Below are 13,966 nucleotides of genomic sequence, written 5' to 3'. Positions count from 1 at the left end.
GGATATTCACCCTTATTAGCCTCAGCTACATTCTCCTGTGCTGAAGTGTTTTCAAGCAAGCTCCAGGCTTCTGACATTTCATCCCCAGATATGTCATTAAGGCTCAACTACTTGAGGGCATTTTCTTAGATGACTGCAATCCTATAATCACACTGACAAGAGTAATGATCTTCAGGTTACTATCATCCAATACCCAGAACATACATGGTTTCCTCTGATTGTCCCCACGTAATTTTTTTCAGCTGGCTTTTGCAACCATTTCTGAAAAACCGGGAGGCTGATATTTTTTTTCTTGACTTCGATAGATGAACTTTTCTGTATGTTATTTTTATATCTCATCAAAGACATCTAGTAAAGAATGGGGAGAAAATATAAAGCAAACACAAAAACCATCTGTGGCTCATCATAGCTTATTAAAGACCCTTTGTGATAGGCAGAATTCTAAAGTGACCCCACGATGACCCCAACTCCTGCTGATGCAATCAAACACCAACTCGGGTGCTGATGTGAAGGGGCTGTGAAGATGTAATTAAGATCTCGGGCCTTAACACAGGGAGATGATTCGGATTCGGCAGGTGGGCCCCATCGAATCACTTGCGTCCTTAAAAGTAGAGAAGTTTCTCCAGCTGGGCAGAGAGCTGGAGAAGAGAAAACAGAAGAGGCGGGAGGAGAGGACAGAGAGACTCGAAGCATGAGAAGGTCTGGGCCCCATGCTGCTGGCTTTGAAGACGGAGTGAGAGAAGCAGGCAGAAGCTGAGAACAACTGGTCCACAGCCAGCAAGGAAACAGGTGTGAGTTCTCCGGCCACACGGGGCTGAATTCTGCCAACCGTCTGGGTGAGCTTGGAAAATGGATTCTCCCCCGAGAAAGGCCTAGGACCCGCCTACACTTGCACGTTTGCCTCTGAGACTTGGAGCAGAGCGTGAGCCAGACCCATAGCGCTTCTGACCTCCAGAACTGCGAGATACTGGACGTGTGTTGTTTTAAGCCACAAAGTTATGCTAACTCGTTACAGCAGCGACAGAAAACGAATCTAGGCTTCAAACTCCTTCACCGGACCTGTGGGTCCTCCTAGCCCAGCTCCTCCTGCTCTTGCAAATCTGTTTCCCACGGTGTGGCCTCCAGTCCCCCAGATATGTGAGCCGGGGGTTTTTCCCTGCCCTCCTCCCCCTCGCCCCCCAGCCTTCCACCCGAAGCCCTTCACGTCTCCCTGCAGCTCTTGGTGGCACCCGCTTTTCTCATGTTCATCTTTTCTCACTTCCAGGCTGGGCATCTCTTTCGCCTACTATGGGGTCATCCTGGCCAGCACCGAGCTGCTGGAGCGGGACCTGGTCTGTGGTTCGAGGTCCGAGTCCGAGGCGATGGTGAGCGTGGGGGTCTCAGAGGAGAGCCAGAGCCCCTGCTACTGCCACATGTTTGCCCCCTCTGACTACCGGACCATGATTATCAGCACTGTTGGTGAAATTGCCCGTAAGTGTCTCTATGTATCGAGCCTCTCTCTGTTTCGGGTCGGGGACAGGCAGCTCAGCCCAGAGGGGAGAAGTGTGACCCTCCGTAGACGTGGCTCCTGCCTGGCAGAACTGAGCATGATTCGGGATCGTGGGATCCCGCTGACAGCCGCCCACCCGTGTGGTTCGGGTGGGGAGAAGTCTGGAGGAGCCGAGCTTTGAATTACGAAATCCTGTCCATTTTAAGATGTATTTTTTTCTTCACATTTAAAAAATGTTTTTTTAATTGATTTCAGAGAAGGGAGAGAGAGAAACATCAGTGATGAGAGAGAATCACTGATTGGTTGCCTCTTGCACACCACACACAGGGCAGATGAGCCCAAACCTGGCCACGTGCCCTGACTGGGAATCGAACCGTGACCTCCTGGTTCATAGATCGACCACTAAGCCATGCCGGCCAGGCTTTCTTCACATTTTAACCTCTCTGAAATTGGGATGCATCTTACAATGGCGTGTTAGATTTTAATTTGCAGTACTGTTTCTTTCTTAGTAGACATAAAATAATGGTAGTAACGGTACTTAAATTTCAGTGACACCTTGAATTTGATGAAAAACCATGTACATTTAAAATATAGGCCTAGCAAGTAGGCAGTTTACAACACACCTACATGGTAAGCACCCTGGACATGCAAAAATCCTTGATACACACCAGTGCTTGTCATTCGTGGACCCACGTGGGGGAAAGTATGTCGAAGGTTGATGACAGTGTGAGGGTCTCGGCTGGAACACACACACAATTTGTGAAGCTGCTGCTTCCTGAAATGAGGAGGAGGAACCCATGCCGCCCGCCCAAGGTTCCAGAAATGGTCTTTGTCGTTTGCTTTCTAGTGAATCCTCTGAACATCCTGGGCATTAATTTCCTGGGCAGACGGCTGAGCCTGTCTATCACCATGGGCTGCACAGCTTTATTCTTCCTTCTCCTCAATATTTGCACTTCAAGGTATTTTCTCTCTGGTTGCTTCAAAATAATCGAGTTTTTGCAGTGGTTTTAAGATGGTATCTTCTAACCCAGTGGTCGGCAAACTGTGGCTCGGCAAACCGCGGCTCGCGAGCCACATGCGGCTCTTTGGCCCCTTCAGTGTGGCTCTTCCACAAAATACCGACTTCTGCACATGGGCCACGAAGTTTCAATCGCACTGTATGTGCGCGCTCGCACGTGGTATTTTGTGGAAGAGCCACACTGAAGGGGCCAAAGAGCCGCATGTGGCTCGCGAGCCGCAGTTTGTCGAACCCATAGTGTTCATTGGGAGGTCAGGGTCAAGTCTCTTTCACCAGGAGGGTAGAGAATGGCTGCTTGTTTGTCTATCAGCCGTGGGCAAACTACGGCCCGTTTGAAATGAATAAAACTAAAAAAAAAAAAAGACAGTACCCTTTTATGTAATGATGTTTACTTTGAATTTATATTAGTTCACACAAACACTCCATCCATGCTTTTGTTCCGGCCCTCGAGTCAAAAAGTTTGCCCACCCCTGGTCTAGATTGAATGATCTTACCTGGCATCTATGCTGGCACCTCCCTCTTCCCACTGACCCCGCCCCTCTTCAGCTATCACAGGATATGGGTGCCACTATGGGACTACAGTGGGGCCTTGACTTACGAGTGTCCCAACTAACGAGTTTTTGGAGATACCAGCTATCTCTCGGCTGATTTTTTGCATCCAGTTGATAGAGTAATTTGAGTTAATGAGCTCTTTAACGAGCGCCTTAACGAGCTCGGTCTCGGAACGAAGTAAACTCATAAGTCAAGGCCCCACTGTACTCACTTCACTCACCAACATATTTAGGATCTTTATACCAAGCTTCCTGGAGAAATGGGACTCTCGTTGTTAACAAATTATCCTGACTATAAGTCAAGATAGTTTAGTCATATATAACATAACATAAAACAACACATACCTGTGGTGTGAAAATTCATTTAACTTTTAATTGCCTGCCCCAGAGTGGCCTTAGTTATAATATAAACCACTTACTCTGTGAACTGTCTTCAGCATTTTGGGGGAGTGGGGGCCAGGTTAGAATGGCACACTTCAGGGAGTGGAGAGGTCAGGGAGCAGGATTGAAGGTTCAAGTTGGGCATCTGCTTTAGGACCCCTCACCGGGCAGCTGGTCATCTGTGGGTGGGTGAGGGCATCTGTAACACACTTGGCCGGGGCCATGGAAGACACTGCACGTTGCCTTTGGTAACCTTTCTCTTGCTTCCTGTTCCCTAGTGCCGGCCTCGTCGGCTTCCTCTTTATGCTGAGGGCTTTGGTGGCTGCCAACTTCAACACCATCTACATTTACACCGCTGAGGTTCGTTTGGGGAAGGGCTGGTTCCTTCAGGGGGTGTAAGCTGAGCTACTGAGAGAGGATGTCCATCCATAGATAACGCATCCCTGGCTTCTGTTGACTTTTGATGATTTTCTTAAAAATCCCATTACAATGCCAGAAGGTTGATTTGATAGGGAGTTTCCCCTGCTCCCTGAGTCTAGTGCAAGCCAGTGTCTGAGAAGAAAGATAGGACCTCCTCCCTTCTCCCCAGACAGCATTCATATAAGACACAACCCCCTGGCCTAGCACAGTGCTTTCAGAGAATAGGGCCCTGGCTGCATGTTGCTGTTAAAATGTAGAACTCCCGATTTCCCTCTCTTTTTGAAATTGGGATGTATTTTTCACCTTTATTCCTTTGAAAGGTCACACCCCCTTCATCTGTCATTTGCTGCATGTAGCTTACATTGAAATTCAATAGTAATATAGTCTTTCTGAATTTACTGAATTGATACACCTAGTATATGCAAGGCCCTGCCTGAGGGAGCTAGAGGCTCCTCTCATTAACCCTCACTTTAAAGAGCTAATATCCCTAGAAAGGAGCAGTTTCTGGGGAGGAAACTTAGTACTTTACTGGTTTTGTCCTTCAGTGAGCTGGAGAAAAGTGCTGTCGGGACTGGTAAACTGCCTTTGTCGCCGTTACTGGAAATGTGAAGGCTGTTCAGATTACAGACGTGATGTGTCAAAGACATGAGAGCCACAGAGAAATACTCTCCCCGCCCAGATAAAAATAGGAAATGATGAGATATTTGGCATATACAGACACTTCATTAATTCCATTAACAACTTCTTCTAAAATGATTTTGTGAATTTAGAATCCGTGTGTAATATGCTCTGCTTCTAAAGCTATATTTGCAATGTTCAGTTTAACATTTTGGAATGTTTGCATTTAAAGGTCCTTTCTAAGTATTTTTTTTTTTCTGATACTTATTTTTAAAATCATCTATTATTCTATCTCCAAGAATTGTCAAAATCTGAACAAAAGACTTTATTAATATTATATAGAGAAAAAAATCACCATGTATCCAAATCCGTTATTTTCAGGTCCAGTCGGCAGCCTCATTTTCTAGAAAAAGCAAGCAAGCTCCCCTGGGACCGGGCGCCCCCCCCCCCCCCCCCCCCCCCATAAACATAGCAGTGGCCGCTGAGGCAGGAACACATTTCGCATTTCGCTTTTGCACTTGACAGGTGGTGGCTAACAAGACATGGCCTAGTAAAAGGACTGCGTGCTTTGTTTTAATGAAATGAAAAAAACTGTTTTTTGAGTGTTGTATAGTATTGAGAGAAAATTCTCCAGTTTTTAAAAACCACCCTTTTAAATATTCTCCCTATAATCTCATTTGTTACATAACATTTGCTTTCTTATTCAACTTTTCCCCTTCCTATAAGAATTCTGAATTAATTAAGTACAGTTTAATGAGGCTTTACTATAAATGTAAGAAAGTTGCAGAAAGAAAGTAGATTACGTCATAAGATTTTGCAGTGAGAACATAGGGTGTAGCATGTATCTAGCACTGTCTCTTTCTTAAATATGTTTTTATTGATTTTAGAGAGAGGAAGGAGAGGGAGGGAGGGGGAGAGAGAGAGAGAGAGAGAGAGAGAGAGAGAGAGAGAGAGAACAATGATGAGAAACATTGATAGACCTCCTCCTGCATGTACCCCAACCGGGGATCGAACCCACAACCTGGGCATGTGCCCTGACTGGGAATCGAACCAGTGACCTTTCAGATGGCACTGTTTCTTTATTTAAGGTTTCATTGAATCACCACTTGGGAAATATTTTCCTTCAGTAGAACCACCCTTATGCATTTTAGCTCTAAAGTGGAAATCTGTCTGATTCCAGAGCTTGCTTTTTTAAAATTATATTTTGAATATTCAATTAAACATATAGTTTGGCCCTAGCTGGTTTGGCTCAGTAGATAGAGCGTCGGCCTGCAGACTGAAGGGTTCCAGGTTTGATTCTGATCAAGGGCACATGCCTGGGTTGCGGTCTCGATCCCAGTATGGGGTGTGCAGGAGGCAGCCAATCAATGATTCTCTCTTATCATTGATGTTTCTATCTCTTTCTCCCTCTCCCTTCCTCTCCGAAATCAATAAAAAGACATAAAAAAATACAGAGTTAGGAATTTGCTCACTTAAAGGATAATTTCTAAGTGCTTATTCTTTTTGTGATAGTTATAAAGTTTAAAAATTCAAAGTAGTGTACCTGAGAAAATGAATGCCTTCTATATCTTATATAGAATATTTGGTATTTAATGTACAGGTGCAGACAAAAGTAGGTTTTCAGTTGTGCGTATGCTAAACTCAGTTTATTCTTGTATTATTAGTTACTAATTATTGTATTATTATTAGTAGTAGTAGTATCCTTACTTATGATTTATCTTTGAGGTAATGAGGGCTGGTGATTTCCCTGCTTTTGCCCACCCCTGTAGACACCAAAGCCTGACCCCGGGAGGGAAGGGCAGGCGAGAAGGAAGAGGCCTGGACTAACTGGTGCTCTGTGCCCTCCCTCCAGGTCTACCCCACCACCATGCGCGCTTTGGGGATGGGGACCAGCGGCTCTCTGTGTCGCATTGGAGCAATGGTGGCACCATTTATATCCCAGGTACGCCCAGGAGTCTCTGCAGGAGGGTGGGCTTAAGGGAGGTGGGTAAAGAGGGACCGGGTCCCTTTGGGGTAAGGGTGTAACCAGGATTTCTGTTTACTCGAGGATTTTTCTTGAGATGCCGTTGTTCACTGTTTGGTGAATTTGGATAGGGAAGGAAGCTAAATACTGCCCAAGCTCCCATCAGTCCCATGGCAGGTGTTGCATAGCGAGCAGGGTTTGGGTTTTGTTGGTGCTGTTGGGGAGGATGCCGAAGAAATGGGTGACACTAGGGGCTTGTGCAGATGGATGACAATGAGCTCTACCTGGGGTGTAATTGAACAACAGAGCCGAGGTGCTGGGAGGTGGCCTTGGGCACGGGAGGTCCAGTGCGCAGGCAAATCAGACACAGGCTGGGGCAAATCCAGGGCTGACTTGGACCCGTGGATGGGGCATTGTTTCGGGAGGAAAACAGGCAGATCTGGTGACCTGCGTGGGCCTGGTGCCTCAGAGGGCTAGATGGCTGGGCCCCCTCTGCTCATGCTCTTTTGGCCACAAGACATGGGAATCCACCTGAGCTGCTGCAACAGAAAAAGCAGGCGTGAGGCTGGGCCCTGGAGGGCCTGCTGCAGGCAGGGGGCCAACAGGAACCCAGGCCCTGCCTCCTCAGGCCTGTCTGGGGCCCGTGGTGGCTCCTCAGGCTTTACACTGTCTCCCTGGAGACCAGTGTGCTGAGCTGCCTGTGTGTGTGGCCCCACAAATCCAAAGCCTCCAGAAGACAGTGATGCCTCTCTGCATCCCTAGAAAGGGCCTCTCATTGGCCAGGTCTGGTTAACTGTTCACCCTTAAGCTAAATCAGTTATGGCCAAGAGTCTGGGCTATGGACAAAGGCCACGGAAGGTGGTTTGTGATACCGTGATTCTATAACAGGAAAGATGTATTTGGTCTTCATCCTGATTTCTGCCACAGAGCTCCTAAGACCCATGCGATTTCCTAAGTGACGAGAGCCACAAGGACGCCTTGCTATGTTAACGAGGTGACCTTTGAACTGTACCTAAGGGTGGGGACTGGTTGTCAGGAGAACCAACTGTGTGATTAGAGGGTTGGGAGTTTCAGTCCCACCACCCTGACCTCCGGGGAGGGAAGAGGGGCTGGAGGTTGAGTCTGTGACCAGTGGCCAGGGATTTAGTCCGTCACTCCTGTGTGCTGAAGCCGCCATAAAAACCCCAAAGGGAGGGTGTGGGCAGCTTCCAGGTGGGGAGCCGGAATGCTGTCCCCACACTCCACGAGGACAGAAGTGCCTTTGTTTGAGACCTCGCCCTCTGTCTCTCTTCATCTGGCTTTTGCTTTATACTCTCTAATAACATCCTTTGCTATAAACTGACAATCTAGTAAGTAGACAGGTTTCCTGAGCCATGTGACTTGCTCTAGCACATTAATCGAGCCCAAAGAGGGGTCATGGGAACCTCCGACTCACAGCCAGTTGTTCAGAAGTGCAGGTAAGAACCAGGACCGTGACTGGCATCTGAAGTGGGGGCAGCCTTGTGGGACGGAGCTCTCCGCTGGGGGACCTGATGCCCCCTCCAGGGAGATAGTGTCAGAACTGAGTTGCTTGGTGGTGTGGAAGAAAACCCCCGCTGCACATGGTAATGGGGTGCAGAACCCAAAATAGGGGTGCAGTTTTCAGACAAAAGGTGTTGTCTGGGTTTGGGGTGGGGGGAGCTCCTCAGACAGCAGGGCGTGGTGTCGCTCCTGAACTAATGGGTCAGCCTTCCCTTGGACTTCCCTCCAGCTTCTGTGTGTCAGAATCACCAGGGTAACCAACTTGGTCACATGAACATCCATGACCCCACCCACAGATTCATTCTGTATATGGCACCATGTACAGAATTTTGTGTTTTTAACAGGTATCCTGAGTGAATCTGAGACAATGGGTCTGTGGCCCACCCTTTGAGAGGCACGAGGCACCACCATCATTAGGGAAGATACCAACTGGGAGACTAGCTTCTAATTTCACTTAATTCTTTGCCTCCTTCTCTTCATCCTTTCCCTCCCTCTCCTCTTCGCCTTTCCTTTCTCCTCCTCTATCTTTTCCCTCCTCTTCTTCCTCCTCCTCCTTTTGCCCTGAAACAGACTATTAAACCAAGTAGAGTGTTTACATCTTAATTAGTAAAATGTTTACATACTTAGTGACTATATTTATAAATTTTTAAATCTCTTTAAAATGAATGTTTCAAGATGTTTAGTAGTTAAAACTTTAATGGATGCCAAAACCGGTTTGGCTCAGTGGATAGAGCGTTGGCCTGCGGACTGAAAGGTCCCAGGTTCGATTCTGGTCAAGGGCATGTATCTGGGTTGCGGGCACATCCCCAGTAGGAGATGTGCAGGAGGCAGCTGGTCGATGTTTCTCTCTCATCGATGTTTCTAACTCTCTATCCCTCTCCCTTCCTCTCTGTAAAAATATCAATAAAATATATTTAAAAAAAAAAAGATAAAACTTTAATGGTATAGAATAATAGGAGTTATGGGTTATATAGTCCAAGAAAATAGAAAAAGGGAGATTTGGTTACAAGGATTAAAGCCTCAACAAATGTAGATGGGACCAGTACAGGCCCCTTACCAGTAGATCAGGCACCGCCTTCCCACTTATTCTGGGAAATGGCAAGAAGTCAGGTGCCTTGCCGGGCATGCCTAGGTTCAGCGGAGTCAGGCCTGCGGGTCCTGCTATAGATGGTTAAGGCCCTTCCTGCATGTATGTATCCTTGGACTCACCCCAAGTTTTGCGTTCTAGGCCCCTCTAGGCATGGCCATGTAGCTGTGGGGATTATAGGGTCTGGGTAACACAAGTAAGACTGTTTTTCGTGGCCAGGCTTAACATGGTGCCACATCAAAAGAAACTCAGTCCAGCATCCTATCAAAGCACTGAAAACATTTTAAATCTTTACAAAAGCCCCTTAAGGGGTGTTCATGGGGAAGTGCATTCGTAACTCCCAGCAAAACCTTTCAAAATCCTCTTTGCCTGCCTCACTCCTGTTGTCACCAATGGTGTGGCAGTTGCACCATCTCCAGTCTCATCTCCTCAATTTCATCACCCCTCAAAGTTCAAACTCTACCAAACGCCGCCGCCTGAAATAGCTCTTCTCTGGCCCCTCCTACAGCCTTCCAGAGCTCTCGGCTGTCTCTTGAGCAGCTCTCTGCTGCTCCTCACTGAAATCATATAGCCTCTCGGGATTCAAAGAAAGCTGGATACAGAGTCTCTTTGTTAGGAGTCAGGGTTTCTTCACTTCAGAACCTATTGTGGTGACTCATTCGACAAGCTGTTTTTGGAGGAATCCTCTACAACTTCTAGATGCCCTCATACAGTTTGCCAGTTAGACCACCACAAAGGACTCAATTATAGAATAGAATTGAATTTCTTTTATCTCAGTTCCACATTCAATCAGCACTTCCTGCACACTTATCCTATGCCTGGCATCATTCTAGTTCTATTTATTTGTTAGTATCACAAATAAATCTGGTTGCTGTCACATTGCAGCTTGAAATTAGCATGGTGGTAGTTGAGACCGACGTACGAAGAGCTGACAACTTATAAAGGGAAAAAGCCTTTCAAGTGGGATGACAGCTGATACAAAGACCCAGAGATGGGACAGATATTGGTTGTTCCAGGAATAGGAACTGGCTTTGGTGAGCAAAGTGGAGGGACGTGCAGGGGAGAATGTCCCTTACAGATGTGTTGAGGACTTTGGATATTTTCCCTCAGGAGTAATGGGAAATAATTTAAGGGTTTTAAGTGGGTGAGGGACACAATCAGTTTTGCATTTTAAAAGAATGCTCTGGTTGCTTATATAGATAGTGATTTGGGGGATGGGCAGCAAACAGACAAGGGTGGAACAAGTTTATAATAAGATTCTTAATTTCACATCGCCATGTACTATTCACATGAAAAGGGAGGTTTCAGAATTCTAGAAAAACCCTTTCTCTTATAGGGTAAAGATATAGGAAAAGACTATATAAACATTTTAAATTTCTGCACAGAAAAAAATTTATAGATAAGGATGAAAGACAAACCTTGATCTTTCAAGGGTCTCAAAAAAAACTCTAACTGAATCGTCACAGACGAGCTATGATTTTCTTATCAAATACCTTTTCTCCAAAAGCATGAAAACCCAGTCCGTCAATGCAGAAGATGGTTCACAGAGCTTCACAAGTTAACGGGAAGGAATGATAACATTCAGTTTCTATTTCCATAAATAGACATAAACTTATTGAGGAACTGTACAGTGATAAACTTGGGAACTAGGTAAAGTGGTTAGGACAACTTTTGATCAGTAAATGTGCTGCTGTCATAGGGAAAAGAGTCCAGTGTGAACTGAATTCAACTTTGATGTGTCCAGAGGTGACTGGTGTTTTAAAGAGAGGATGGGGAACTAGGATGGCAGGATCTGATGGTGGGATGGTGGGATCAGGGGGTGTGGAGATCACGCTGATCCCATGCTGAGTCAGGGAGGTGAGAAATTGCAGAAAGCAGGAAGGGAGCTTGGTCCATGCGAGACCCAGACAGGAGCCGTACGTTCAGGTGTCCCTGGAACAGACAGCAAATTCTTGTGGCAGCCCGAGTCATCTCCAGTAGGCACTTTAAGGGGGGCTAGAGTTATCCTAGGGATGTGGCCTTGAACTATTAGGAACTATGTTAGTGTTTATTCAAGTCTTTATAGACCAGGGTTGAGGCATAGGTGAGAAGAGGCTCAGAGGAGCCTGGCTAGTGTTAGGTCGCCGAAGGGGGAATGCATGAGGCCAGAATGGTGAGGGATCACGAATTTATTCGATAATACGCACGCCAGGTGGCTGAGCCTGGATGGCTCCAGCACCCAGTGATGGGAGTCAGCAGTGTTTAAAGGACTTTTGGAGGGCTTTTTCTGGGCGGGGAATTCTCTGTGCAGGTCTGAAGGGGAGAGATAATGGAATGTGGTCTCAGCGAGTAAAGTGTGGTCTCAGCAAGTAAAGTGTAGTCTCAGCAAAAGGGAATGTCCATAGTGAAATGCCCTGGAAAGTCAGTTCCTGGGGGGAGGGGTATCGATTCAATTGCTCGATCAAACCTAACAGCTAGGAGTCTTTGTCAATGTCAAGTGTGGTTCATAAATATGTTTGTGTTTATTGTATTTTCCGTGACTTAAGAGATTTACAAAGGCAATTTTTTTCTACCATGCTGAAAACAAATAATTAAAACTAAAATGAAAATTTCACTACCTAATATTTTACTAGAGATAACAAATACAAATATTTTAATGAAGCTCTTTCAATATATTTAAGTACTAGTGCCCCGGTGCACGGATTTGTGCACATTGAAAGGAAATTAATAAGAAGGTGGCCAGTGGGGCAGGACTGGGTGAGACAGGCTGGACACGCCCTGGAGCCAATCTCCCACAGTCCTTCCTGAAGCAGTGCTGGGGCTCGAAGGGTGTCTGCAGTGTGAGCGGGGTCCCTCTGGCCAGTGGGGTCCCTCAGCCTGGCCTGCAGGGATCAGGCTGAAACCGGCTCTCCGACATCCCCTGAGGGGTCTTGGATTGCAAGAGGGAGGTTCTCGGGTGACACACCCCAGAATCAGGCTCCCTCCTCTCTGGTTCTGGGGTGCGTCACCCGAGAACCGTTGCTGCCAAGTCACCGCAGCTCAGCAGCTCCTGCGTTGAGCATCTGCCCCCTGGTGGTCAGTGTGAGTCATAGCTACCGGTCAGAGTGTCTGCCCCCTGATGGTCATTGTGCATCATAACTACTGGTCAGACTGTCGCTTAGCCTTTTATATATATAGATATGTATATATTTGCATATGTATTTACCCAAATTTGATCATAGTTCATTAGTTCATATACTTTTAAAATTGAGATATAATTGACATTATATGACATTATATTAGTTTCAGGTATACAACATAATGATTTGATATATATGTATTAACAGAATAATCACCTCAGTAAGTCTAGTTAACATCCATCACCACTCATTTTTCTTTTCTTGTGATGAGAATTTTAAGATTATCTTAGCAACTTTCAAGTATAGAATACTATATTGTTAACTATACTCATCATACTGTATGTTATATCCCCAGGATTTGTTTATTTTATAACTGGAAGTTTGTATCTTTTCACACCCCCCTTTACCCACTTTGCCGCCTTCCCCAAACTCCCCGCCTCCAGCACCTCTTGTAACCCTCAGTTTGTTCTCTGTATTTGAGTCTGTTTCTATTTCTCTCCTATGCAATTTGATGTGGTTTTTTCTCTTGTGCCTGATGTATAAGAGGTATTCAGCTAGCTTTGGGTTTTTTTCCAGAGGAAACTGTTGCATGTGTGACTGTAGGTTCAGTGTGTCAGGGGAGGAGGAGAGTTCTGAACTTTCATATACTTTCTATAGTTTGCTTTTTGCACTGAAAAATACATTGTAGACATTTTTTTCATGTCAATAAATATTAAAAAATGCCTTTCAAAAGTTACCTTTCAATTCCTTTATCTGTTCCATTTTGAATATCTAGACTATTTCAGATACTTTTTTTATTATAAACAACAGTAGTGAGCATCCTTGTGCTTACATTTTTTATGTTTCAGAGATGAAGAGAGAGAGATAGAAACATCCTCTCCTGGGAATCAAGCCCGAAATCCAGGCATGTGTCCTGACCAGGAATTGAACTGGTGACCTCCTGGTTCATGTGTTGACACTCAAACACTGAGCTACATAGGCTGGGCCTTGGGCCTTACATTTTTATCTAGCTATGCAGTTATCTCCTTTGGATAAATTCCTAGAAATTGGATTGGTAGGTCAAAGAGTCCGTTCATTTTCCATTTTGGTATATTGTGCTAGAATTCCCTTTAGGAAGGCTGTACCAATGCCTAAGAGCCCCACTATTTCACATATTTGCCAACTGGTTTTGTTAGTCTTTTCATCTTTGCCAATCTCACTGTCCATAAATGGTATCTCTTTGTTATTATAATTAGTATTTCTTTGATAAGGAATGAACCTGAATTGTTCTTTTCATATTTTAATTGGGTGTTTCACGTTTTTTTAGCTTGCCCATTCAGGTCCTTGCCTGTTTTTCAATTCAGTTTTTGAAACACTAACCTGTAAGAGTCCTTCATATACATAAAGGATTTTAACTGTTTTTCTGTCATGTTGCAAATATTAACCCCTCCCAACTTTCCAATTTCTTTCATTCTTGTCTATGTTCTCCTTTCTTTAGGTTTTTATACATTTAGACTGATCAATATTTTTCTCCACAATTTCTGGGTTCTATGATAAGGATTATGAAAATCCACATCTGTCTCTTCTAGTCCAGTGGTTCTCAATCTGTGGGTCGCGACCCCTTTGGCGGTCGAACGACCCTTTCACAGGGGTTGCCTCAGACCACCCTGCATATCAGATATTTACATTACAATTCATAACAGTAGCAACATTACAGTTATGAAGTAGCAACGAAAATAATTTTATGGTTGGGTCACAACACGAGGAACTGTATTTAAAGGGCCAGAAGGTTGAGAACCACTGTGGGGAGAGGACTAAACTTAAGGTTAAACTTATTGAAG

At 45.3% G+C, this 13,966-nt stretch overlaps 1 protein-coding gene across 7 annotated transcripts in view; it reads left to right on the top strand.

Annotated features, from left to right (window-relative positions):
- The window catches only part of SVOPL (SVOP like), a 62,379-nt gene that overhangs the window by 29,161 nt on the left and 19,252 nt on the right, over window positions 1-13,966 (top strand). For 6 of the 7 annotated variants that reach the window (XR_011472652.1, XM_070423993.1, XM_070423994.1 and 3 more), the window contains 4 exons: window positions 1,265-1,470; window positions 2,337-2,448; window positions 3,718-3,799; window positions 6,330-6,419. Coding sequence is in view for 6 of the 7 variants with exons in the window: in XM_070423993.1 (XP_070280094.1) it covers window positions 1,265-1,470; window positions 2,337-2,448; window positions 3,718-3,799; window positions 6,330-6,419 (490 nt within the window). In the remaining variant the exon portion in view is untranslated. The remainder of the gene's footprint in view (window positions 1-1,264; window positions 1,471-2,336; window positions 2,449-3,717; window positions 3,800-6,329; window positions 6,420-13,966) is intronic. The other variant, XM_070423995.1, reaches the window with a different exon arrangement.

This window comes from Myotis yumanensis, unplaced genomic scaffold (assembly GCF_028538775.1).
Source record: "Myotis yumanensis isolate MYYU_CA2020_CCGP unplaced genomic scaffold, mMyoYum1.0.hap1 SCAF_9, whole genome shotgun sequence".
NCBI lineage: Eukaryota > Metazoa > Chordata > Mammalia > Chiroptera > Vespertilionidae > Myotis > Myotis yumanensis.
Note: the sequence above shows the minus strand (reverse complement) of the source record. Positions and strands in the feature narration are given on the sequence as shown.